Here is a 27,468-nt window from a genome sequence, read left to right on the forward strand (position 1 = left end):
GCAAATTGGCATTGAAGGAGTGATCATATCAAGAACCCTTAAAAACCTTGGGGTTGTTTCATCTGATCCATATCAAAAGTAAGATCTGGAAGGCAAGAAGAAAGAAGATCTAGTCATACTAAGACCATTCAAAGCCTTGGAGTCTTTTCTTTTATCTGATCTAGCAATCTATACCAAACTACATACAGTTGGAAGGATAAAAGAAAAGACTGTATTCCAGAGGGAAAAGATCAAGATTGAACTGCATTCCAGAGGTAAGTTTTTTTTAGAGTGTGTTTGCCTTTTTTATCTCTTCTGTTCTTGAAAGACATGATTTGGCTGTGTTCCTTCTTCATATTTGCTTCTCTCTATCTTCCATCCTCAAGTTGAGACATGATTTGGCTGTGTTCCTTCTTCATGTTTGCTTCTCTCTGTCTTCCATCCTCAAGTTGAGACATGATTTGGCTGTGTTCCTTCTTCATGTTTGCTTCTCTCTGTCTTCCATCCTCAAAGTTAATCTATATTTAGGACCCTTCCGCTTCTTTAGGATCTCTGTATTTTCAACTGTTCTTTATGCATGGACGGTTGCCATCGCGGTTGCGCGGCGCTCCGCGTCGGAGTTGACGCGCTCGCCCAACGACGATAGTTCTTCAGGCGTGAAGCAGTCTTTGGAGGTCGAGCGGCCGATGCTTGAATGATTTTTTTAACCAATATTAACCCTGCTAACTGAATGGACATCTAATACATTTGTCATCTGAGCTAATTGGTAAATTGTGATCTGATTATTCTCATGAAAGATGAAAGATGGTCTCTAAAGTAAAAAATAATAATAAATTGCCGGACTTTGGGCCTCTTTCCTTTCTCGAGCTGCAGCACCCTGCCATTTTCCGTCCTATCATGAGGTACTGTAGCACTGAATCTATGTGAAATACGACTTTTGTTATCGTTTCAGTTTTCAATTTAGAATGGCTAACAAAGTAAAAAAGAAAAAAAATGTTGGAGCCTATGCATTGGGTGCTGAGTTGCTGTTGAACGCTTAGCTGGGCTCTAAATAACCTGATGAAGATACTTATTAAGCGGCTAGGAATAATTGTTTCCAATGGAGTTTGGGACTCTCTTACTTAAATGCTCAATGATGTAACGTTCATGCTCTCTCTTGAACAGCCCACTTAAAAGTTTATAGATTATATAGTGTCGGTGTTTCGAGTAAGTACCAACAAGTAAATTTCTAATATTGCGCGTCTGGCCCGGATAGTGTGCTAAGAGGACACGAGATTTATACTGGTTCGGACAGAAGGTCCCTACGTCCAGTTCGTTGCTGCTGCTCGTGTTACTAGCACTGAAAAGTTCGTAGTAGGGGTTACAAACGGGTGAGAGAGGGACAGGTCCTAAGTCTCTGGTGAAAAGAACGAATAGGTACCGAGAGCTCGGCTGCTGCTCGGCTATGTGTTCGAGGTTCGATGCTAGTGGTCTTGATCCGATGCGGTGTTGTGTCATGCCCCCTTATGCGATACCCTGCTTTTTCTTTTATAAGCCAAGGGAAAGCACGGGTTACAACGGGAGAAAAAAGAAGAACGAGAGGGAGAAGAAGCCCTTCAGAGTCGCCGGGCCTTTCCTTTCCTTCATGTGGGCCCCGCTGACACGACAAGTGGTGACAGGGACAGCTCCACGTTGGGCGCCTGTCCGCAGACGATGCCATGCCCTGGCGCTGTCAGCGGGTGGTGACGTCCCACTCCGCCCCGGTGGGCGACGCGGCGAACCAACGTGCTGATCAGCGGTCGTACATGGAGTAGGCAGCATAGTGACCACACGTCCGTCACTGTGGGCGATGTGAGTCCCCTGGAATGACATGTCGCGGGGACGGGTCATGTTGAGACGTGACCGCTCCCTGCATGATGCTAGAAGTTTGATCTTGGGTTGTACTTTCTAGCCCGTAGTGGTTGGTGGCGGCGTGAGCTTCCATTAGGAGCCGTGCCCGAGGGATCGGGCGAGGCGGAGACCGCCCTCAGACATCGGGCGAGGCGTAGACCGCCCCCAGATGTTAGGCGAGACAGAGCCCTCCCTCAGATGTCGGGCGAGGCGGAGCCGGCTGAAGGGTCGAGATGGCGACTAGAGGGGGGGTGAATAGTCTTTTCTAAAACTTAATCGCGTCGGCTAACCGATACAAATGCGGAATTAAAACTATCGGTCTAGCCAAGACTATACCCCACTATATATGTTCACTAGCACCTTGCAAAGATAACAATTATGCAACAAAGGTGCCGGGCTAGCTAGAGCTCTCCTAAACAATTCTAGGAGCAAGGTTACACAAACCTATGCCACTAGTACTTTAAGCGATAAGGAAGCTCCTACACATGCTAGTAAGCAAAAGCACAAAGCTAACTAAGCTCACTAGCAATGCTCAATAACAAGGCAACCAATGCCTAATTAGAGAGCGCAAATACTTAGCTACACAAACTAAGCAATGTGACTAACAAGGTTACTAAAACCAAATTAGCCACGCAAGGGAGCTACTTCTATGCTACACAAGCAAGAAGGTAATTAGCAAGCTACACAAGCTATCTAATTACAAGAGCAACAACACAAGCTTAATGTATATGAAAGTAAACGCAAGCTTGTGTAACGGGGATGCAAACCAACGGGAAGAACAAGGTTGACACGATGATTTTTCTCCCGAGGTTCACGTGTTTGCCAACACGCTAGTCCCCGTTGTGTCGACCGCTCACTTGGTGGTTCGGCGGCTAATTAGCATCACCCGCTAAGCCCGCACGTCGGGCGCCGCAAGAACCCACCCCTTAGTGAGGGTAGCTCAATGACACGCTTTACTAGAGTTGCTCTTCGCGGCTCCCGCGGGGCGAGCACAAGTACCCCTCACAAGCTCTTCTCCGGAGCTCCGCACAATCTTCTTGCGGGCTTCGACGGAGACCACCACCAAGCCGTCTAGGAGGTGGCAACCTCCAAGAGTAACAAGCACCACCGGCTTGCAACACGATCACCTAGTGCCACTCGATGCAACCTCACAATGCAATCGCACTAGAATCGCTCTCTCACACTGTCGGATGAACACTATCATGTATGTGTGAGATGGAGGGCTCTCAAGCACTACTACACAAGCCACCAAGGCTCTAGTGTGCTCAGCTACCGGCCCAAGGCTGGCCATGGCCTCTATTTATAACCCCATGGGCAAATAGAGCCGTTACCCCTTCACTGGGCAAAACTCGGGCCGACCGGACGCTCCGGTCCGATCAACCGGACGCTGGACCTCAGCGTCCGGTCACGCGATACTCGCCACGTGTCCCCTGCGTTCAACGGTCATCTTCCGATCCCAACGGTCATCTGTCGACTGGACGCAGCACTTCAACTGACCGGACGCTGGACCCTCAGCGTCCGGTCGTTTCCAGTAAGCTCTCGAGCATGACCGGACGCGTCCGGTCGAACGCGATCGGACGCAGCCAGCGTCCGGTCACTCTCCAGCTACTGCTACACTTCACGACAGCGCGACCGGACGCAGCCTGCCAGCGTCCGGTGCATTCAGATCCAGCGTCCGGTCAGTTGACCGACGCCAGCATCTTCTCCATTCTCTTCACCCTTGCTCAAGTGTGCTAACCACAAGAATTTGCATCCGGCGCAATAGAAAATAGACATTCCATTTTCCCGAAAGCGCCGAATCCTGCCTCACAAGCTCGGCGGGAGGGAGAGAGGGACCCAAACCCATCTCACCCCTGCAAACACCACCTCCTTTGTAAATGTGCCAACACCACCAAGTGTATGTGTGTTAGCATTTTCACAATCATTTCCCAAAGGATGTTAGCCACTCAACTTGCCACGCCACTCGATCCTAGCGACAATGCAAAGTTAGATCACTCGAGTGGCACTAGATGACTGATATGCAAACAAGTTTGCCCCTCTTGATAGTACGGCCATCTATCCTAAACCCGGTCATAAACTTCTCTACACACCTATGACCGGTGAAATGAAATGCCCTAGGTTATACCTTTGCCTTGCGCATTCCATTCCATCTCCTTTAATGTCGATGCAACACATGCACCAACACGATCAACAATGATATGATCCACTTCATATCATCACATGATCATATTGGTTCATCGATCTTGACTCTACTTGCTCTTCACCGTTGCCATCGTCCATCGGCGCCAAGTCTTGCTCAAGCTTCACCGCCACGCGGTCCATCACTCCAAAGCCTCCGACTTGCCCTTCACGCTTGCAACCGGTCCATCAAGCCAAGTCTTGTCTTGATCTTCTCCACCTTGATCACATGACTCAATGTCATGTCTCATGTGCATTTAAGCTCCTTCATCATCATATGTGTGAGCTTTGCAACATCTCCAAGCCATTTTCACCTTCATGGCATATGTTACTCACACACATGTACCTGTGGACTAATCACCTGTGTATCTCACATAAACACAATTAGTCCACCTAGGTTGTCACTCAATTACCAAAACCAACAAGGACCTTTCACCGGCCCCTAGACGTCGGGCGGGACGGAGCCAGCTCTCAGACGTCGGGCGAGACGAAGGCCACCCATGAGGGTCGGGCGAGGAGGAGCCCACGGCCTTGGTGTCAGATGAGGCAGAGCCCACCCCCAGAGGTCGGGCGAGGCAGATCGCACGATCTTGGGGTCGGGCGAGGCGAAGCCCTCGGCCTTCGGTGTCGGTTGGAGCTGTAGTCGTACCTTTGACTACTTGGATGGATTAACGTATAACGACCATTAACCCCTTCTCTTCGAGTACCCTAGTATTGGTCCTCGACAATAGCCCCTGAGCTTTTGGAGGAGTAGAATACTCCTTCGGAGGCTTTTTCGAACGGGAGAACTCTAAGGGCTTTGGCCTTCTTCTATAGCCCATGACATAACCTTGGAACGGTGGTTCCCTTTCATCGAGACTAGACCCTTCGCGGGTATGGCCATGAGATTTGGTGGTTTGGAAAAGGTCTTTCCTGATTGGGGCCCCGGTATCTTGTTCACGGGGATCCGGCTAGGGCTAGCTGGTGACCGACTCTAGATTCTTAGCGGTCAATCCATATAGTTCTCGGGTCCGTTCGACCGGTCCCGAGGGCTCTCTGCCTTCCTTAGGGAAAAAACATGGATCGTATCTGGCCGAGACTTGAATGTGGGTCAGGATGCCCGTAGCGCTTGTGCGCCTAGGTGCTGGTCGCTAGCGGAACCACCCCTTTCTACTTCCTTATCTTGAAGGTTCCCAGAGTGGTTGTCGAACCCGTCGATGGGCCAACCTTTGAGCTCCTAGGCCTAGATGGGCCGTAGAGGTGTTTTTAGATCCGTATTCCTCGTATTTGCGATGAGTTGTGACCCGTCCGGAAAGGCGAAATGTTCGGCGAGTTTTCCGAGGGAACAGATAGAGATTGTGTGCGCATATCCCATGGTGTGATGTTGTGGTAGATCATGGCAGGCGTGGAGATCTAGCCGGACGGTTGGTTTCCTCACGCCCGTCGCCCCTATAAAACCAAAGGGTTCACCCCCCGGGTTTCATACGTTGCCTTCTTGCCTTCGCATTTGCAACTGCCACCGCCAATCGCTTAGGCTTCCTACATCCACATCCCCACCGCCGTCGAGCTCGCATCCTCTCGCCCCCATCTTCCAATGGATTCGTGGTGCCACTCTGACATCACCTTCTAGCGCATTGAGTGCCTCATCCATCGTGGCCTTCTCCGCGCGTGGACCTCGGTCGAGGAGTGGCTGCTACCCGGCGAGAAGGAGCTATCGTCGCCGCCCGACGGCTACGTGGTGTTGTTTGCTCACTTCCATGAGCGCGGGTTCGCTACCCCTGCCCACAAATTTCTTTAGGGGTTGCTGCATTACTACAAGATCGAGTTGCAACACCTCAATCCCAATGAGATCCAGCACATGGCGACGTTTGTCGCCCTATGCGAGGGATTCCTAGGGATCAGCCCCCACTTCGATCTCTAGAGGTACTTCTTTGCCATCACCCTCTAGAAGAAGAGGGAGAAAAGCGGCAGGCAGGAGCTGCACATGCCGATGGGGTACGCCGGCATCCAGCTCTAGAACAATCGGGTCGGTGAGTACCTGCTGATGCGGCTATCGACATCCAACAAGGGGTGGCACTCACAGTGGTTCTACCTCAAGAACGATGCCGCCGCCTTGCTAGAGTTCACCGGGTGCCTGATCGAGGAGGCCCCGGAGTCGTGGAGGAAGTGGGGCGTCCCGGAGAAGGACAAAAAGAAGATCCGAGATCACATCGCCGCCATCCACATCCTGAACGAGAGCATCCTAAAGGGGTCAAGCATCATCAGGGCCTACCACACAAGGAGGGTGGTGCCGTTGATGGCGCGCGCTCTCCCACTGTACGTGATGGCACCCAAGGCATCGTCCGATGGAACGACGCTTGCCGAGGGGGCGCTCTCCAAATCTGAGATCATGCAACGCATCAAGGAGGCGATGGAGCCTTCGTGGGATGACACAGGTGCCCTCATCGACTTCATTTATCTAGTGCTAGGGCATCCTCCAATGCGGCCGGAGCCTGGATACATCATCTTCATAAGTTTCCCCTTTCTGTGTCTTTTCTTTAGTTGATTTCCTGACCTCTTGATACTAACTTTGAGGGGACGGGACCAGCCGAGGGACCTCTTCCTCATGGATCACTCAGCTCCATTGTCGAGGGATTTGTCTGTGAGGGCCATGAATCACGCCGAGGGTGAGCGACTGAGGAAGGTGATGGAGGACAAAAGGAGGAAAAGGCAGCAAAAGCTGCAAGCGTGGGAACAGGGGGAGGACACCGACAACGATGACGATGATGATGATGGCAACGACGATAAGGTAGCCAATGATGTCGAGTGGGGCATCCTGGAGAATGAAGATGCGCTGACAGGTAGCGGTTTGCCCTTGCAGGAGTCAGGACCCTTTCCAATAAACGAAGGGGAGGGGTACGTCCGGGGATTCGATGGAGGTAGGACATACCGTCTCCCTCAGGAGACAACAGGGGTGGGCAGCCCTGCCGCCACGCCTGAGATGCCAGCAGAGGCGAGCGGCTCCACTACCGCCCCCCCAAGAGTCAAGGGGAGTGAGCCCCTCTGCCCAGGAGCAGGCGGTGGGCTCGAAGCGGCCTCACCCCGACAAGGCAGAGCAGAGGTCGGGGGGTTCATCCCCCAAACATATATGCCACCCGAAGGCACTGAGGTTAGTTATTAGTTCCCCTGCCTACTCTATTTTGGGTGGATTTCATCGTGACTTATGTTTTTTGTTTCTTGTAGCGTCAGAAGGTAGCATAATCCATTGGTGCTGGCGCCATAGAAGAGCGTCGCCCTTTAGGCAGGAGCGGTGCTAGTGTGGCCGTGCCTCTAGTCGGATAGGCGCTGCCTACGGTGGTGCCCGTGCCCTCGGTGGGACGGGTGGATGTGGGGGCCCAAGGGGCACCCTCGGAGGTCGCAGAGCAGCCGGCGATGGTGGTGATACCACTGCCATCGATGGGACATACAGGACTGCTAGCTGCACTTGTGGCGCCGACCACAGTGGGCGTGATGTGGCCGGTCATGACCCCACCAACATAGGAGGAGGTGGCGGTGGCTGTGACTGGTGGGTCATAGCTGGATGCTATCATGGTGGCGCCTGATGTACCAGTGTGACCCATGCCATCGGAAGCCTAGGTGATAGAGTTTGGCATGGGCTGGACAGAGGGGGATGCGACCGAAGGGTCCCCGGATGTCATGGTGCTGGGAGAGAGGTCGGTGCCTATACCACTGACCCCTTTCGTCATCGGAGGGGGCATCCTGAGGGGAACATCGTGGTGAGAGGGCTCGGTGATGCTTGGAGCAGGCGGGGAGTCGTCTCTGGCCCTGACGTCGATGGGCGGTGACTCGCCTATGTGGGTGAGCCCCTGCTCTAGTGGACAAATCTGTAGGACCTAGCATCGACACTCTTCACCCTCGACGCCACCGCCAAGAGCATGGAGTAGGAGAGCCAAGACGTGGGAGTCGCGTCCATGCTCGAAAGCCCTGGATCATGCCCGGGGTGCCTTAGCCGACGTTGTCATTCCCGCTAGCCATGTATTTGCTTGATCCTTTCCTTTCTCTGCATATTTTTGTATTCTAACCATCGTCTTCTTTCAGTCCCTCACTGCTCGTAGCCAGGAGAAGTATCAGTTCCTTCATGAGCAGAAAGAAACCTGGGACCACCTCGTCGAGGAGGCGCGACTGTGCGGGGAGGTGACTGCTCAGCTTGTTGCCACCCAGTAGAGGGTCACCGAGTTGACCCCCCTTGCTGAGGAGGCAAATAGTCTTTGGTTGCGGGCGGTCGAGGCCCGCCAGCACGCTGATGAGGCCGAAAGGGCATTCGAGGCCCTATCGGCGAGGTCATGGAGGGACGATGAGGAGGCTACCAAGGTTAGGAAGGAGCAGGATGAGCTGCTCTAGAAGGACAACGAGACCCGCCAGCAGATCCTTGACCTTTTGGCCGAGGTTGGGCAGGAAAGGGAGCTAAAGCTGGGGGCCGAGGAGAAGCTCGCGACCTTGGAGAAGTGGGTGAACCTGGATGCCGAGGCATTCGCCCGGCTACGTAAGGAGTGGGATGAGTTGCTCTAGACCGCAAAGAGGCTCCACTCAGAGCATGGCGTGGTTCGCGAGGAGCATGATCAGGCCTTCTAAGAGCATGACCAGGCCTGCCAAGAGCACGATGATGCATAGCAAAAGGTCGGCTCCCTCTAGGCCAAGCTCGAAAACATGACAACCCAGAAGCTAGAGGCTGAGAGCATCTTTGCGGGGCTGGCCGTGGACCTCACCGAGGCAAGGAGGAATCTTTAGGCGGAGAGCGATGAGGTTGGTATCCTGAGAGCCGCCCTTGGTGTGGTCTATGACGACCTTGAGGTGGTGCGATCAGAGGGGACCAGCTCGCTCACGGCCCATGCCGTCGAGATCACAGCTCGAGTGTGCCAGCTTGAGAGGAATACGCTTTGTGCTAGGGTGAACCAATCCTTTGTGATTGCTCGTTCTCACTATGGGGACAACATCAATCTAGAGGTGATGAGCCATGGCTTCGCGCCTGGCTATGAAGCCCACAAGATGGAGACGGCGGTGACTCCCCTTTCACAGGACCTGGCGGATAGACTAGAGAGCATAGTTCTCCCCCGAAGAGGTTAGTTAGTCAGATAGGTTGGGCAATCATTCATGTAACAAGCGAACAAGCTCCGACCCCTCTGTACTATCTGAACAAACTTATCATTTTGTTTCATTTGATCGAATTTGTTTTTCCTCCCTTTTTATGTGTGAAAAGGGGTTAATGCATTCCGACCCTTTCATTTGTTAAGACCGTAGAGCTTGAGGTATAGGATAGAAACTCCTGATCATGCTGGTGAGTAAAGATGTCGTAGCCGTCAAGGCGTAGGTCTCTTGCAGTCCAACTAGTTTTACTCAGTGTTTGTTCCCACAAACCTTGCCACTAGGTTTAATGTGAGGAAGGGTGTCGAGCGTGGGACTGTTTCAAAAAGGGTGTATTTATACCCTTATCAGCCCTCAAGTGAGATCCGACCCCTTGCCATTGCTGGGCATGAGTGTCACTAAAGATAGAGGAGAGGATAGTGAAATTTGTAGGAGAAAACGTCTCTTGTTTTCGCATGTACCCCCTCCCTAGGTTCTAAGCCATCGTTCTGTGACCGCGCAGTCGGTCTCCTTGTGAGTCCAACTTGCCTCGAGCCCCCACACATAGCAGGGGTCCGGTCGAGGGTCATCTCATCTTTGTGATCATCGCCCCATCCGTGGTTTCCACAACTAGAGGGGTTGAGCTATCATCACTTGCCTCGTTGGCTCGAGTGATGTGCTTGGTGAGCTCTCTAACGGGCATGTTCGAGTGGAATTCGGGTCCATCATTTGTGACAGGGTCAACATGGCCCTGGCATGGCATTCCACTACTCCTTAACCCGCCTCCCAACAGATGCCTAAGCCATTCCGGAGAGTGACTCTGGTGACCCGATGGCCTCCCCTCAGTGGGGATTCTGCGAGCTTGGCTCAAGGTTAGGATTAAACGAGAAGGTTGAGATGACCCTGTATGCTTCTAAGCGAGTCAGACGAAGGCCGCTGGGGCTCATCTATGTTTCTCCCCTGGCTCTGTTCGACGCGAGGTGGCCTTAGGCCCTTCGCGGGCCAGCCTTTGAACCCCGGTCTCCCAATTTTGGGTCGGGTTGCTTGAGCCCCTGAGCCCCGTGGGGCTCGGTAGGGGTCGGCCATGTTTCATGCATCACCCCATCCTCGGATTTCATAATTAGAGGGGCTGAGCTAACGACACTTGCCTCGATGGCTCAAGCGTCGCGCTCGGTGAGCTCGCTAATGGGCATGTTCGAGTGGAATCCAGGTCCGTCATCCGCTGATGGGGTCAGCATAGCCCTCATGTGGCATTTCACTGCTCCTTAACCCGCCTCTCGGTAGATGCCCGTGTTGCTTTAGAGCGACTCAGGTGGCCCACTGGCCTCTCCTCGATGGAGATTTTGTGGGCTTGGCTCGAGGTTAGAATCGAACGAGAAAGGTCGAGATGTCCCTATCCGCTTCTGAGCGGGGTCGGGTAAGGCCACTGGGGCTCATCTCGGTTTTTCTCCCCTAGCTTTGTTTGACGTGAGGCGTCCTTGAGCCCTTTGTGGGCTGGCCTTCAAACCTCAGTCAGTCACCGCTCTTATCAAATGAGATGTATACTGCTTTGTGACGTGACACGAAGCATTGTGATGTTGCAATTGCATATGCAATGCTTGGATGCATAGGATGAATGAATGGATGAATGAATGAATGTATGAATGCATGCATGAGAATGGATGAATGAATGATCATGCAATGGAGAGAAAAGGTGGGGGTCGGTAAAGTTACCTCGATGGCTCGAGTGATGGGTTCGGGGAGCTCTTACCGGATATGTCCGTGTAGGATTTGGGTCTGATGTTCGAGACAAAGCTGGCGTAACCTACATGGTGGATCCCACTACTCCCTATCCATTTCTTGGTAGTGGCCCGAGCCATGCGATCAGTTTGGGTGACCTACCGGTCTCTCCTCAATGGAGATTTCATAGGTGGGCCCCTCCAAACCCTTCCCGAGAAGGTGGAGGCTAAAGCTCGGGGTGTGGGGACCGAAGCTCTGATCACGCTGGTGAGCAAAGACACCATAGCCATCGGGGCATAGGTTTCTTGCAGTCCGAGTAGCTTTACTCAGTGCTTGTCTCCGCACACCTTGCCTCTAGTTTTTTAATGTGAGGAGGGGTCAGGCATAAAGACTGTCTAGCAAACAGATATTCTCGCCAGCCCCCGAGCGAGGCTAGAGCCCTTGCCGTTGCTGGGTCGGGGGCTCGATAGCGAAAATAATTAGAGAGAACACGCATAAAGTAAGAGTGACCTATCTCTCGGTAGCGGCACGAATTGTTCGATTAACTTAGGCAACCCGCCAGCACAGGACTTACCTTGATGGCACGAGTGACGGGTCCAGAGAGTTCTTACCGGATATGTTCGAGCGGAAATCGGTCCATCGTTCATAACAGGGTCAACATAACCCACATGGGGCATCCTGCTGCTCCCTACCCGTCCCTCGACAGCGGCTAAGCCATCCGGTCAACTTGTGTGAACCGTTGGGATGGGACTTACCTGTGAAGACAGAGGATGATAACATCCCGAGCAAGAATTTAGTTAGGTAGATAAGCCCGGCGGCGAACTTGTAATAAATGGATAAGCTCTTAAATCTCATTATGGCCAAACAGGTTTTTAGCCTTTCTCCCCTTTTTCATATAAAAAGGTTAGTGCGTTCTGACCCTTTCCGTCATTGAGGCTGTGAAGCTTGGGGTGCGGCTGAATGGACTCTGATCACACTGGTGAGCAAAGGCGTCGTAGCTGTTGGGGCATAGGTTTCTCGTAGTCCGACTAGTTATACTCAGAGTCTGCTCCCATAACCCTAGCCCCTAGGTCTTAACATGAGAGGGGGTTGGACATAGAGAAATGTTTGCTAGGTGGATATACTCTTAGATGGGCATCGACTCTTGCCGTAGCAAAGGCCAAAAAGCTCAGGATGCAAAAAAACTCTGATCGCACTGGTGAGCAAAGGCACCATAGCCATTGGGGCGTAAGTTTCTCGCAGTCCGACCAGTTATACTCAGGGTTTGTTTCCACAAACCTTGCTTCTAGGTCTTAATGTGAGAGAGGGCCGGGCGTAGAGAATGTCTACCGGACAGGTATGCTCTTATTAGCCCTCGAGTGAGGCCCAACCCTTTGCCATTGCTGGGGTCGGGCATCACTAAAGATTAGGGAGTTCGATGACAAAACTGATAAGAGAGGGTGTGCGTTTATTAAGGGTAAAAGCAACGTAGCTGCTCGATGTTTCAGGCGTTGACGAAAACCTCGCTGTCGCTGGTTTTGAGCTTGTAGGCGCCTAGTCGGAGCACCTCCATGACCACATATGGTCCCTCCCATGGCAGAGATAGCTTGTGGCAGTCCTTGTTGCTCTGGACAAGGCGGAGCACCAGGTCACCAACATTGAAGGCCCGACCCCACACTCGACGGCTATGGTACCATCGCATTGCTTGCTAGTACTTGGCTGAGCGAAGGAGGGTGACGTCACGCGCTTCATCTAGCTGGTCCATGGCGTCCTTGAGAGACACCTCGGCCCCTTGTTTGTCGTACACCCTAACCCTTGGTGCTCTAGACCATGAAGAACGACGTGTAGCCGGTGGCCCGGCTAGGGGTTGTCCTCAGGCTCTAGAGAACCACGGGAAGTTCTGTGACCCATCATGCGCCAAACTTGTTCAACCAGTTGGAGATCCTAGGCTTGAGGCATTGTAGGAAAATGTCGTTTGCACGCTCGACCTGCCCATTCATGAGGGGGTGCGCCACGGTGGCCCAATCGACGTGGATGTGGTATTCATCATAGAATCAGAGGAACTTTTGTGTGGTGAACTGTGTGCCATTGTCCGTGATAATGGAGTTCGGTACTCCAAAGCGATGTATGATGTCGAAGAAGAACAACACAGCCTGCTCAGACTTGATCGTGGAGATTGGTCGGGCCTCTATCTACTTTGTAAACTTGTCTACAGTGACAAGCAAGTGGGTATAGCCCCCAGGCGCTCTTTTGAGAGGTCCGACCAGATCGAGCCCCCAAACCGTGAACGGCCACATGATGGGGATCATCTGGAGTGCTTGGGCCGACAGGTGGGTCTACCGAGCATAGTACTGACACCCTTCGTACGTGCACATGATATGCTCTACATCGGCCACCACGGTCGCCTAGTAGAAGCCCTATTGAAACATGTTTCCAACCAGGGTTATGGGCATGACATGATGACCATAAATCCCACCGTGGATATCAATTAGCAACCGCTTCCCCTGCTTGGTGGGGATGTAGCACTGTAGGATCCTGGTGTGGCTTCGCTTGTAGAGTTTGCCCTCAATAAGGACAAAGGACTTGGTGCATCGTGCGAGCCACCGAGCCTCTGTCTTGTCCGTCGATAGCGCCTCAAGGAGGAGGTAGTCAAGGTAAGGAGCCCTCCAATCGACCAGATGGTCATGCTCTATCGTTGGATCCTTGTCGAGCTCCATGACTTTAGGGTCGGATGGAGCCGATGGCTGACTGGCTCCTAAGCCTAGGACAGGCGGTCTACCACCAGCTTGTTTTGGCTCCTCGTAATGGACTAAGGGCTGGTGCTAATCCCTAGCGAAGACGCCTATCAGCACCGGCTCTCGGTCGGACGCCGCTTTTGCCAGCACGTTGGCCGCCTCATTGAGATGCCTTGGGATGTGGTTGAGCTCGAGACCGTCGAACTTATCCTCTAGTTGGTGGACTTCTCGGCAGTATGCCACCATCTTGGTGTTGTGGCAGCTCAACTCCTTCATGACTTGGTCGATGACCAGCTAGGAGTTGCCCCGAACATCGAGGCGTCGGATATCGAGCTCGATGGTGATGCACAAACTATTGATGAGTGCCTCGTATTTGGCCACATTGTTGGAGGAGGGAAAGTGGATGCGAACCATGTACCTCATGTGTACTCCGAGAGGCGAAACGAAGACCAGCCCTATGCCAGCGCCTTTCTTCATTAGCGATCCATCGAAGTACATCCTCTAGTACTCCTGGTCGATGACTGCTGGCGGCATTTGGACCTCGGTCCACTCTGCAAAGAAATCAGCCAGCACCTAGGACTTGATGGCTGTTCGGAAGGCATACAAAATGCCCTGACCCATCAGCTCAAGCGCCCACTTTGCGATTCTTCCCGTGGCATCCTAGTTTTGGATGAACTCGTCAAGGGGGAAGGATGTCATGATTGGCACCGGATCTGACTCGAAGTAGTGGCACAGCTTCCTCTTGTCGATGAGGACGGCATACAGGAATTTCTAGATTTGGGGGTACCGGGTCTTGGAATCAGACAGGACCTCGCTAATGAAGTACACATGGTGTTGTACTTTGAGGGCGTGCCCCTCTTCTTCTCGTTCCACCACCAAAGTGGTGCTGACCACCTGCATGGTGGCTGCAATGTAGAGCAGAAGCGGTTCTCCATCGATCAGAGAAACCAGGATCAGGGCCTTCGTTAGGAGCTGTTTGACTGTGTCAAGCACCTCCTGGGCCTTGGGCATCCATTTGAAGTGGTTGGCCTTCTTCAGAAGCCAATAAAGGGGGAGACCTCGTTCACCAAGGCGCGAGATAAAGCTGCTGAGTGCAGTGAGGCACCCTGTAACTCGCTGTACCCCCTTTATGTTCTGAATCGGCCCATCCTTGTGATGGCTGAGATCTTCTCTAGCTTGGCCTCGATGCCACGCTCGGAGACGATAAAACCCAGCAGCATACCTCTTGGGACCCCAAAAATGCACTTCTCGGGGTTGAGCTTAGTGTCATTCACTCAGAGTTTGGTGAAGGTTTGCTCAAGGTTGGCTATGACCTGGTCAGCCCATTTGGACTTGACCACGATGTCATCTATGTAGGCCTCAATGGTTCACCCGATGAGGCCACCAAAACACTTGAGCATACAATGCTGGTGCATAGCCCCATTATTCTTTAGATCGAACGGCATTGTGACATAGCAGAACGATCCTAATGGGGTGATGAAAGACGTCGTGAGCTGGTCGAACTCTTTCATCATGATCTGATGGTACCTAGAGTATACATCAAGGAAGCAAAGGGTTTCACACCTTGAGGTGGAGTCGACTACTTGGTCTATGCGTGGCAAAGGGAATGGATCCTTTGGGCATGCTTTGTTAAGACCCATATAGTCAACCCATATCCTCCATTTCCCACTCTTTTTTTGTACAAGAGTGGGATTCGCTAACCACTCGGGGTGGTATACTTCCTTGATGAACCCAGCTGCCAAAAGCTTTGCGATCTCCTCGCCGATGGCCCTACGCTTTCCCTCATCGAAGTGACGCAAGCGTTGTTTCATCGGCTTGGAGCCTGGTTTAATCTTCAAGGTGTGCTCAGTGACTTCCCTTGGAATGCCTAGCATGTTTGAGGGCTTCCACGTAAAGATGTCTTTGTTGGCACGAAGAAAGTCGATGAGCGCGCTTTTGTATTTGGAGAAGAGCGCAGGGCCAATGCGCACCACCTTGCTCTTGGAGCCGTTGGGGTCTATGAGGACCTCCTTAGCGCCCTCTGCTGGTTCGAAAGACCTGGTTCATCGCTTGGGGTCAGGTGCTTCTTCGGCGACCTCTTTCCTGATGGACGCAAGGTCCTTGGAGGCGACGATTGGTGTGGAGTGATCACAGCACTCGACCTCACACTCATAGGCACGCTGGAAGGAGGTGCCGACGATGATGACCCTACCTAGGCCTAGCATCTTCAGCTTTAGGTAGGTGTGGTTGGGGATGGCCATGAACTTCGCATAGCATGGACATCCCAGGATGGCGTGGTAGGTTCCATGGAACCCCACAACCTCAAAGGTGAGGGTCTCCATCCTATAATTGGATGGATCCCCAAAGGTGACGGGTAGATCAATCTGCCCAAGTGGCACGACCTGCTTTCCAAGTACGATGCCATGGAAAGGCACATCGGTTGGCTGGATGTGCGATCGGTCGATGCCATGGCATCAAGAGTCTCGGCATACATGATGTTGAGGCCGCTGCCTCCATCCATCAGTACCTTAGAGAGCCACTTCGTGCTGATGATCAGGTCAATCATGAGCGGATATCTCCCCGGCTTTAGGATGCTCTCCGGGTGGTCAGTCCGATCAAAGGTCATAGCGGACTCTGACCACCAGAGGAAAGTAAGCGCGGCCGGCTCGGTCGTATAGACCTCACGGTGCGTGAGCTTCTGACGGCACTTGAAGTCATAGGCTACCAACCTTGTTGGAGCCTTCGGACAAGCCACTGTCCTTCCCCTCGGCGTCGTCCATGGTCGGGTCAGGGTCCTTCTCGTGCTCCCCCTTGTTGGAGCCTTCGAACAAGAATCGCTTCATGAGGCCATAGTCCTTGTACAGATGTTTGATGGGGAAGGCATGGTTTGGGCATGGCCCCTCGAGCAGCTTCTCAAAGTGGTTTGGAGTACCCTCCATGGGCTTCCGACCCCCTCTATGATCAGCGGCGGCCACGAGCAAGCCCTCATGCCACTACTTGTTCTTCTTTGATGGGACTATTGGAGGCGCCTTCGCTGACATCCTCATCCCGCTTCGCCTTGCCTTTTAGGCGGTCAAAGATCGCTCTGACCGCCTCCTCGCTAGAGGCATGGCTGGTGGCCATGTCGAGGAGCTCCTTGGTGGTTCGCGGGCCCTTATGTCCTAGCTTGTGAACCAGGGACTCGCAAGTGGTCCAAGATACAAAAGCTCCTATAACGTCGGTGTCGGCGATGTTAGGTAGCTCATTGCACTGCCGAGAGAAGCGCCGGATGTACCCACAAAGGGTTTCTCTAGCCTTCTGTCGGTAGTTCTTGAGATCCCATGGGTTCCCAGGACGCTTGTACGTGCCCTAGAAGTTCTCCACAAAGATCTCTTTCAAGTCCGCCCAACTTTGAATTCTGTTGGGCGGAAGGTGTTCCAACCATGTCCGCACCGAATCAACAAAAAACAATGGAAGGTTGCAGATAATGAAATCAACATTATCCGCCCCATCGACTTGGCAGGCAAGCCGATAATGCTCGAGCCACAGTTTAGGCTTTGTTTCCATAGAGTATTTCAGGATGTTGGTTGGTGGTCGGTACCTTAGCGGGAAGGCGGCGTTGAGGATGTGTCGGCTGAAGGCCTGAGGTCCCGGCAAGCTGGGGCTCGGGCTACGGTCCTCGTCGCTGTTGTAGCGTCTACCCCATCGAGGGTGGTAGCCATGGCTAGCCCCTCCCTATGTCACCATGGGTACAACTGCGGACGTCGAGGGTGTCACGCGCGTCATGGTTGTGGCCAAGATGCTCATGCACCAGAACCGTGATGCGTGGCCTGCCGCCCTACGGTGCCTGGTGGACTGATGCATCCTTGTCAGGTCACTCTAAGGGTGTGTGCTGGCTAGCGTCGAGCTCGCGTCGCTGAGACAGCGAGCTCTCGGCCTGCTGCGCTGCCACACGCTCAAGCAGCGTGCGAATCTCACGATGAGCCCGATGCTCATCGGGTGTCGCGGCCCCCCGGAAGTCCATAGAGCAAGGCTACCACAACAGTGATGTTCTGGCTTGCTCGGGCAAAGTGTGGGAGGGCTTCATCATCCTCGATGATCCTCCGGTTCACGTCGCGGACCATGGTGCGTGCGTGTCCACCGTCTCCATGGTGCTTGATCTCGCAATCGAGCTCCGCGCATTCTTGCTCGAGATAGAGTCGTGCTTCCTTGAGCTCTCGGTGCTGGGCCTTCAGCTGCTCCACCCGTAGGCTGGGTGGGGCCCCTACATCACCCTCGACCTCGTCATTGACGTCATTCATCGGGGTAGCCTCCTCCTCGTGGACACTTTAGATGTGTCCTTCGGAGGTACCTGCCATGAAGCATTCACGAGAGGGGTGATGGCTTCCCCTGCTAGAGTCAGAGCTAGAGGGTGACTCCGTTTCTCCCGCGATGAGGTCATGGAAAGACTCCATGATGTATTTGGTCACCCCCACGAACTCATCGTTCACGGGGGATGGAGGCATGCGTGGCGCCCCAAGGTGGCCAACGGTCTCTGCGACGTTGCGGAGACCGAACAGGAGCACTGTCGGGGCACTCCGAATGAGGTATTCTGGGGGGAGGGGCTCTCCCCCAGCGAGCTGTGCCATGACATTGGCGAACGAGAAGGTGAGGTGGCGCAGGTCCTCCCGGGACGGTTGAAAGCTCTAGTTTGGTTTTGGTGAATTGATGAAACCCTAAGTGCTAACCTAGTTTATCAAAGTGATTATGAGATAGGTAGCACTACTCCAAGTGGTGAAGCAAATGAAGATCATGACAAGATGATGGTAATGCCATGGTATTGATCAAATACTTGGACTTGGAAAAGGAGAAAGAAAAAAAACTCAAGGCAAAGGTGAAATTGATAGGAGTTTTTGGTTTAGTGATCGAGACACTTAGAGAGTGTGATTACATTTAGGATCGATAGCCGTACTATTAAGAGGGGTGAAACTCGTATCAAAATGCGGTTATCAAAGTGCCACTAGATGCTCTAACTCATTGCATATGCATTTAGAATCTAGTGGAGTGCTAACACCCTTGAAAATATTTGTGAAAATATGCTAACACACATGCACAAAGGTGATACACATTGTGTTTAGCACTTGGGAGCATAGGTTTGAAACTTCACCAGTGGACAGTCCAACGGTGCCACTGGCGCCATGTACTGAAAAGACAGGGTTTCACAGAGTGCACCGGACGCTGGTTACGTAGCGACCGAATGCTGGTCCTATGTCCGGTCAGTGGCGTGTAGTGAAGGCCGCCCTCGATCTCTTGATCGGACACAGGCGACCGGACGTAGGCTGAACACTGTTTAGCGTCCGGTCATGCTGATGTGGCGGCGCACAGAGGAGACAGTGAGTGACCAGACGTTGGGTGAGTCCGGTCGGTGGTGAACGGACGCGTCCGATCACGAGTGGAACTTTACTAGAAATGATCGAATGCTGGGGTCCTACATCCGGTCACTTTGAGCAGCGCGTCCGGTCATAACTTAAATGTACTGATGACCGTTGAGATCGGGCGATCAACATTTGAAGCAGGGGCCATGTGGCGTGCATCGCACGACCGGACACTGGGGTCCTACGTCCGGTTGATCTGACTGGTGCGCCCAATCGCCACGAATTTTTAGTGAATAGAGAGCCAACGGCTCTATTCATGGGTGCTCTATATTTAAGCCCCATGGCTGGCTTAAGCTCACTCTCTTGGCCATTTGCATTGACATAGCAACCTTGTGAGCTTAGCGAAAGCCCTCCCACTCATCTCCATGATTGATTCATCATCTTTGTGAGATTGGGAGAGAATCCAAGTGTATTGCTTGAATGATTGCATCTAGAGGCACTTGGTGTTCGTGTTTCGCTGCTAGATTCGCTTGTTGCTCTTGGTGATTGCCACCACCTAGATGGCTTGGTGCAGCGGAGGAGGATTGGCACGAGTTGGTGATTGTTCGTGGCCATCTCCGGTGATTGTGAGGGGACTTGTACCTTTTTCCGGTGGAGTGCCGAAAGGTAACCCTAGTGGATTGCTCATGTCATTGAGTTACCTCACTTGTGGGTAGGTTCTTGTGGCGTCCAATTGTGTGGACGAGGTTCGTGTAACACCTCTTAGCCGTCGAACCACCAAGTGTTGGTCGACACAACAGGGACGTAGCGTGTTGGCAAGCACGTGAACCTCGGGAGAAAATTGGTTGTCTCTTGCCCTTTGGTATTCTCCCGGTGATTGATTTAGTATTTATCTTGTGATTGGTTCACTCCTCTGCACGACGGTATAATTACCCTACTCACTCATTTATATTCTTGCAAACTAGTTGTAGCAAGCTCTTTAGTGTAGCTAGAATTGAGAGCTTGCTTTGTAGTTTGAGTTCATCTAGTGAAACTCTTTGGTGTAGCAAGTGTGAGAGCTCTTAGTGAGTAGTGACTTAGCAAATTGTGTGTCTAGTGATCATAGTAACTAGAATTATTGGATATGTGGCTTGCAATCCTTGTAGAGCTAGAGCAAGTTTGCATTTCGCTATTTGTTATACTAATCAAATTGCTCTAGTTGGTTTGTAGATTTTTAAATAGGCTATTCACCCCCCTCTAGCCATATTAGGACCTTTCAACGGTCGAGGTCCCAAGAAGGCACCGAGATGGCGCTCTAGCCTTCCGTAGTCGAAGCCGAGGAGCTGGCTGCTCCTAGGGGCGTGGGCCTCTGGTGCGTGCAGCAGTAGCTCCTCAAGCGCCTCGGCGATCGCGTCGAGGCTGGCGGAGTGAAGAGGCTGAATGTCGATGGGTGCCCGCGCCAGCTCTCCCTCCGTCATGATGATGAAGTCCATGTCTCCGAAACGCACGCGCGTGCCCGAGACCCAGGTGATGTCGTGACTAGCCATCCGAGGCCTGGTGTTGATGTCGAGACGCACAAAGGCCCCTACTTGGCGTGCCAACTGTCAGTGTTTCGAATAAGCACCAACAAGTAAATTTCTAATATTGCGCGTATGACTCGGATGGTGTGCTAAGAGGACACGAGGTTTATACTAGTTCGAGTAGAATGTCCCTACATCTAGTTTGTTGCTGCTACTCGTGTTACTAGCATTGAAAAGTTTATAGTAGGGGTTACAAACGGGCGAGAGAGGGACAGGTCCCAAGTCTCTGGTGGAAAGAATGAATGGGTACCGAGAGCTCGGTTGCTGCTCGGCTATGTGTTTGAGGTTCGATGCTAGTGGTCTTGATCTAATGCGGTGCGATGCGGTGTTGTGTCATGCCCCCTTATGCGATGCCCTATTTTCTCTTTTATAGGCCATGGGAAAGCACGGGTTACAACGGGAGAAAAAAGGTGAACGAGAGGAAGAGGAAGTCCTTCAGAGTCGCCGGGCCTTTCCTTTCCTTTATGCGGGCCCCGCTGACATGGCAGGTGGTGATAGGGATAGGCTGATGATGCCATGCCCTGGCGTTGTCAGCGGGTGGTGATGTCCCACTCCGCCCCAGAGGGCGACGCGGCGAACCAACATGCTGATCAGTGGCCGTACAGGGAGTAGGCAGCATAATGACCACACGTCCGTCACTATAGGCGATGTGAGTCCCCTAGAATGATATGTCGCGGGGACGTGTCGTGTTGAGACGTGACCGCTCCCTGCACGATGCTAGAAGTTTGACCATGGGTTGTACTTTCTGGCCCGTAGTGGTTGGCGACGGCATAAGCTTCCGTTAGGATCCGTGCCCGAGGGATCGGGCGAGGCGGAGACCGCCCTCTGACGTCGGGCGAGGCGTAGACCGCCTTCAGATGTCGGATGAGGTGGAGCCCGCCCCCAGACGTCGGGCGGGACGGAGCCAGCCCTCAGACGTCGGGCGAGGCGGTGGCCGCCCATGGGGGTCTGGCGAGGCGGAGCCCACGACCTCGGTGTCAGACGAGGCGGAGCCCGCCCCCAGACGTCGAGCAAGGCGGATCGCACGACATTGGGGTCGGGCGAGGCGGAGCCCACGGCCTTCGGTGTCGGTTGGAGCTGTAGTCACACCTTTGACTGCTTGGATGGATTAACGTATAACGATCATTAGCCTCTCCTCTTCGGGTACCCTAGTATTGGTCCCCGACAATATGTCTTAGCTAATAAATAAATTAAACTATTAAAATGTTAGCTTTATCTTTCTTTATTCCCTTTATGCTTATTTGGATGTTCTAGGACACATGCAGTTAGACTGCAGTTACTCGATTTATAGGTCGGCAAATTTTGGCTTTTATCTGACCGAACCACGGGGGCAAAAAGGGAAAGCTATATTTTATCCTAGTACTCCTTCCTTGAGACTATTTCTCTCTTTCCCTCTCTCTTTTCCCCTTCTCCAACTCTAGCGAGATCCGATCCTACCATCTCCACCTTCGACGGTTTTTAGCCCTCTCATCGAACTCCGACGACATCTGATACCATCTTCCCCATCTTCGGTGACTCCACCTTCGTCTACGACAAGGTTAGTGTTTCAATTTAAGGTTTGGGGTTAGGGTTAGGGTTAAGGTTAGGGATTAGAGTTCACAATACCTTTTAGGTTCAAGGACAAGGGAAGAGAAGTTCCACCTAGTTGTGATGGCTATTAGGGGCGAGACGACAAGGCTAGAAGTGCGGTGGGCTCTGCAAGAGAACGTCCATGGGACACAATTGGGTGCGTGGTAGCGGAGCTATGTCTCATCAAGTGAAGGGGCAGTGGTTACAAATTAGGTGGATTGAGCAAACATGTAATGGAGAATTTGGTAATGGAAGTGGAGATTGGAGAGAAGCAGAGGAAAGTAGGATATTGGTCATAAATCCCAATTCTCTCCCTTAAGAGTTTGCCATGGTTATGCATCGGGAGAAGATGAAATATTCCCCTTTATTAGTCTATGGCTAGAAGCTCGATTGTATTCTTTCTCATTTTTCTTTCTCTCTTTCTTGTTTCTTAGCTTCATTTCTTGGTATTGTTGCTTTGTTTTTTTAATAAAATAAAATTTCAGTAGGGGTGCTTTACTTCTATTGTTTGCCTAAAAAAATCTAATCTAAAGGACTAAATAGTGTTGAGAAATAAAGAATGGCCTATTTGGTTTGTGACAATTTAACCTTGCTGAAATTTGGCAAGCTCTAAGGATTTTGGTACTCGTTTAGTTGGTAGCTAATGGTTGAAATAGTTATATTTCTCTTGTCACTTTCTTGCTAAATTTTGACAAAGTTTGGTCAAACAATTCATACACCAAAAAATTTAGGCACCTAGATTTGGAGGTGGGGACATGATCTAAGGACTCGTCATAACGTGTTGAACGGCGAGACATTGTTTTGATTTTGTTTTCTGGATATTTCTTCACCTTTTGCGAATTTTCTTTGTATGGAACACTTCTGCCAATACTGAGCTAGCTTTCTTAATTTTCTCTGGTTTATTAATAAGAATTGTTATTTTTTTCTTCTAAATGTCGTAGTTATGATTAAGAAATTGTTTTTTTTTCTTCTATCTAGATAAATGTCGTAGTTATGATGTATCTCTTGGCATGCTCGATTTTACCGTACCTGAGGGTTGCAGGTTTGCAACCGCACCGCATGTGCATGTCCTCACTAATCACTCCCACCGCTTCTCACTTGAACAGCAACCGTCTCGAGGAAGTGTCGACGGACTACATGGACGCGGAGAGAGACATCAAGCCCTTCGCCTCCCCTATCGTGGCCACCACCATCCAGCGGAACCTCCGCGGCCCCTGCGCTTGTCAGCCAACAACATTGTCATTGGAGCGCGGTGGCACTCGAGTGTTACCGCAAACTCAGCCTCAAGCGGCATGCGTCCTGAACCAGGCCGCTTCGGAGCTATCGGGTGGCGTCAGCGACCGGTCCATTAGCGCCGACGAGGCACTCGAGGGTACCTCGGCTCGTCGACCTTGCTCTGCACCACCACCACGGCTGAGTAGGAAGTTCTGGGGCGCTGGCGATTATGATGCAGCGGCGCGGAGGTCTGCGCCACAGCCTCTGGGTATGTCGTAATGCTGAAGGTTTTCGTGTGAATTCTATTAATTCTCCGTAGTATACCTTTTACACTCGATGTTGATCACTTTGCTTCCTTATAGGTCTTCAGAATCGCATGTGCGTCCACCCTGAATTTCTCCACTCCAACGCTACTTCACATAAATGGCCATTCGGAGGTACGTTTTTGTGTGGTTTTGGATTATAATCTTAATTATTGTTGCATTGTGTCTTATTCTCTTTGCCTTGTTACAGCCGTGGCAGAGTTGTTGGATAATGCGGTGGATGAGGTAATTAAACATATTTATTGTTTTTTTTAATTTTAAACAGATTTATTGTTGAGCCATACACTTTGATTATTCATAGGTAAATGTGTGACTGGATTTTTTTTTGACAAACAGATAGAAACTGGTGGTGCTACAACAATATTATTGGACAAAGTCATCGACAAAAGGAATGGATCACCAGCTTTACTAATTCAAGGTTCTGATTGTTATATTATAATTAATGTGATAGCATTATTTTAAATGATATTTGATTGGATTAATAAACTAAAATACAAACTTATAAACTTCATGGTTTTTTATGGAGTTTGTAGGAACTAGAGAGTTTGCTCATGCTTGCACTATAATGAAGCTTACTTTAAAAAATTAGGCAAATATGGATAATACACGTATATATGAATTTAAAACTGACAGACTGCGTAATTTCCGGCTACCATACAGATGATGGTGGAGGCATGGATCCTGATTCTTTGAGGCGGTGCATGAGCTTTGGATTTTCAGAGAAACAATCAGGATCTTCAATTGGACAATGTATTGCCAACTTTTGTTTTATAATCTGCAAGTCATCCCCTGAAACCATTGCCTAACATTTTGGCATTTATCACTTTGATTAGATGGAAATGGATTTAAGACTAGCACAATGCGGCTCGGGGCAGATGCTATTGTTTTCACTTGCTGCACTAAGAGCAGGTACCATATAACCTCACTTAAATTCCTTTCCTTTTGTGAACCACATTTTTTTGTCAATTGAAATAATACAAGTTATTACTTGTTTTCAGTGGGCCTACACAATCCATTGGTCTCCTCTCTTACACTTTCTTGGTGGAAACTGGACATACAGATGTTGTAATTCCTATGGTATGTTGTGTGATTTTTTTATTTGTTTTGGCATTGGCACCACTTCCCTTGTTTCTGATGATACATTTTCTCTTCTTAGGTGGATTATAAATGCAATCTAATGAAAGGACAAACTCAACGATTGGAGCGTCATGGTTCGGAGCAATTCTCCTCAAATTTGTCAGTGTTGTTGAAATGGTCCCCTTTTGCAACAGAAGAAGAGCTTATGCAGAATGTATGCTAAACCTGCCATCCGTTTGAAGTCTAGAGATACAATGTTTTATTTACTCTAAGAAAACACTAGGTTATAAAACTGATAAACTTAGACTTGAAGGTATAAGCTGGATAAATTGTTTTCCATATAAATACATGACAACCGTGTTTTAAAAACATTTAAAATAGTAAAATTCAACAGTTTGATGTAGCTACTACAACCTCATTTAGTATTTGTTAGTAATATATAGGTTATCTAAAATCCTAATGGTTGTTCCAATCTATGGTTGATGAGCAGTTCTGTGACATTGGTCCACATGGCACCAAGATTATAGTGTTCAATCTATGGTCCAACGGTGATGGTAATTTGGAGCTCGACTTTGACACGAATCCGGAGGTAACCATCAAATATACCACTTCAATGATTTAACATAATTAATTATTGTTTTTATTGTTAAAGTAACATCCTTAACTCTGATGATTGCGTCTATTGGAATACTGTTGCCAACAATGTAAAACCGATCTTATCAAATTTGCTGTGTTTTGTTGATTGTTTTTCAATAAATGGGAATTTATTTTCTTGTAGTTGTTTATGTTGTATACTGTCAGAGTGCGTTCTCACAGATTTTTGGTGTTCCCTGCTGGGTTGCTCATCAAAGTTCTTGTTGTTTGTTTGTATTTCAGGATATTATGATTAGTGGAGCACCCAATCCAGAAGAAATTAGTAACGCTGTAAAAAGGGCTAATGAGAACCATTTGGCAAATCGACTACGCTATTCTCTTAGGGTGAGTATCATATAGTTTAACACTCCTGCACAACACCAGTGAGTTGGTTGCTGACATAGCATTCTGCAGGTGTATGCTTCTGTGTTGTATCTGCAGCTACCAGATTACTTTAGGATCATACTTCGAGGGCAAGAAGTTAAGCGTCATCGCATTGCCGCTGACCTAATATATCCTGAATGCATCAATTATAAACCCCAAAGTTGCGGAATAAAAGAGGTTTGCCTTGGTTTATCTTTTCTTAGCCTCACCACATAACTTGTTGGTTTACTCTTTATACTGTATGAATTAAGAGTCTCATATTCTTGTTCTTGTTTCTCCTTTTTGCATGCACTCTCTTTGGTTGACTCAGGCTGAGGTCCTTACAACTATTGGATTCTTAAAGGGTGCCCCAACTATTAGCGTGCACGGATTTAATATCTATCATAAGAATCGCCTCATTTTGGTGAGCTCCCTGACCCTTGCATTGATTCACTTTGTTTAAGGATGCATACACATAAAAATAAGATTTACATGATTATCTTTGTTTAAAATCTACTGCAGCCATTTCATAGAGTTCTGAGTACTGCGAGCAGCAAAGGTAGAAGCGTCTCTGGAGTATTGGAGGTAGACTTCATCAAGCCCACTCATGACAAACAGGACTTTGAGAAGTCACAGCTGTTTCAGAGGCTGATCAACCGCCTGAAGGAAATGACTAACGAGTACTGGTAAGTTCCAGGCTCTTGATACCTGTTCCTCCCAATTTCCCAAATCTATCTATTAGCACCAGTTTTTGCTTCGCCTCAAATATCACCATGTAAATGCCTCGATTCTTGCTCAGGGATCTTTACAGTGAGAAGATTGGATACGTGAAAATGCCACGCGTGAGTGCAGCTCCCACTCCTCCTCCAGTAATGCTGCCTATAGCGAATGGCGCCGCTGAACCATCAGAGAGGAGTGCACCTGCTCCTGCTCCTGCTCTGACGCAACCCTTGAGATCGCACGGCAGCTACGTGAATGCAGTTCCAATCGCCTTTGCGCCCCCTGGTTTCCACTCAGCACCTGTCAAAACAGAGGCTGTTGCACCAGGATCGCCTATGGGCTACTCCCCGTCCTCCTCGCCAAACGTGCAGACCATGCAAGTCAACCAGACAAAATCGCCTTCCATGGCGCCTGGCACCGATTCGGTAGAGACAAGAAAAAGGAGGAACGACGATGCTACTATGACGGTTGCGTCTAAAAAGAAGGCTACACAGGATTTGGTTGGCAGCAGCTCCGCTACTGATCAGGTTAGTACAGAGTACAGACAACCACCTTGCTGTTCGTCCTTGCTAGTACCTTGTTGGTGCACGTACTTTGTCGCCTTGATTCTTATGCAATCTGTATATGTTGTATTGATTTTTCTGGACAAAACAGGTATCCAAATATATGGGAGAGCGAGAGCTGAAGGAATTTAAATTCATGAAGTTGGAAAACCGGATGCTTCGTGAAGAGTGAGCCTGACAATCTTTTTGGTGTCATCCTTTTCTTATATAGTGGTTTTGGCAAAGCTTCTAAATACCTATGTTTTGTTTTGCATTTTTTTTTCTGTAGGTGCTCAGAATTTGAGATGGCAGAGAAGGAACTACGACTCAAGGTAAATTCTCTGCCCACCCTGTGCAGTGTGGTGATGATCATTAGACCACATATATAAGAATGCATCTTCACTCGACTATGAGTCTGACGAAACCTGGCGTCCTTGTGCCGAACAGGAACAGAATCTACGGCAAGAGCTTGAGAAGGCGCAGGAGCAATTCAAGAGCCTACTGAACGAATACGTTTCGTTGTCGGCTGTGCCGGCAAAGAAACGATAGGCGGCGCGGCTTGGTCGTGCTAGCTCTTCGCGACATGTGGTCATATTCAGCATGCCAGAGAACCGAAG

At 50.4% G+C, this 27,468-nt stretch overlaps 1 protein-coding gene across 1 annotated transcript; it reads left to right on the forward strand.

The window, feature by feature from the left end:
* On the forward strand, positions 1-27,468 carry LOC136453163 (protein MICRORCHIDIA 6-like). The gene is made up of 18 exons (XM_066453741.1): positions 1-254; positions 23,085-23,461; positions 23,556-23,630; positions 23,707-23,741; positions 23,853-23,934; positions 24,177-24,266; positions 24,350-24,425; positions 24,515-24,593; positions 24,673-24,807; positions 25,084-25,182; positions 25,470-25,571; positions 25,641-25,787; positions 25,921-26,013; positions 26,112-26,275; positions 26,389-26,836; positions 26,964-27,040; positions 27,141-27,183; positions 27,299-27,468. Exons 2-18 carry the CDS (start codon positions 23,116-23,118, stop codon positions 27,398-27,400), a joined length of 2,193 nt encoding a protein of 730 aa, XP_066309838.1. The 5' UTR covers positions 1-254; positions 23,085-23,115; the 3' UTR covers positions 27,401-27,468.

Source organism: Miscanthus floridulus, chromosome 5, assembly GCF_019320115.1.
Source record: "Miscanthus floridulus cultivar M001 chromosome 5, ASM1932011v1, whole genome shotgun sequence".
Taxonomy (NCBI): domain Eukaryota; kingdom Viridiplantae; phylum Streptophyta; class Magnoliopsida; order Poales; family Poaceae; genus Miscanthus; species Miscanthus floridulus.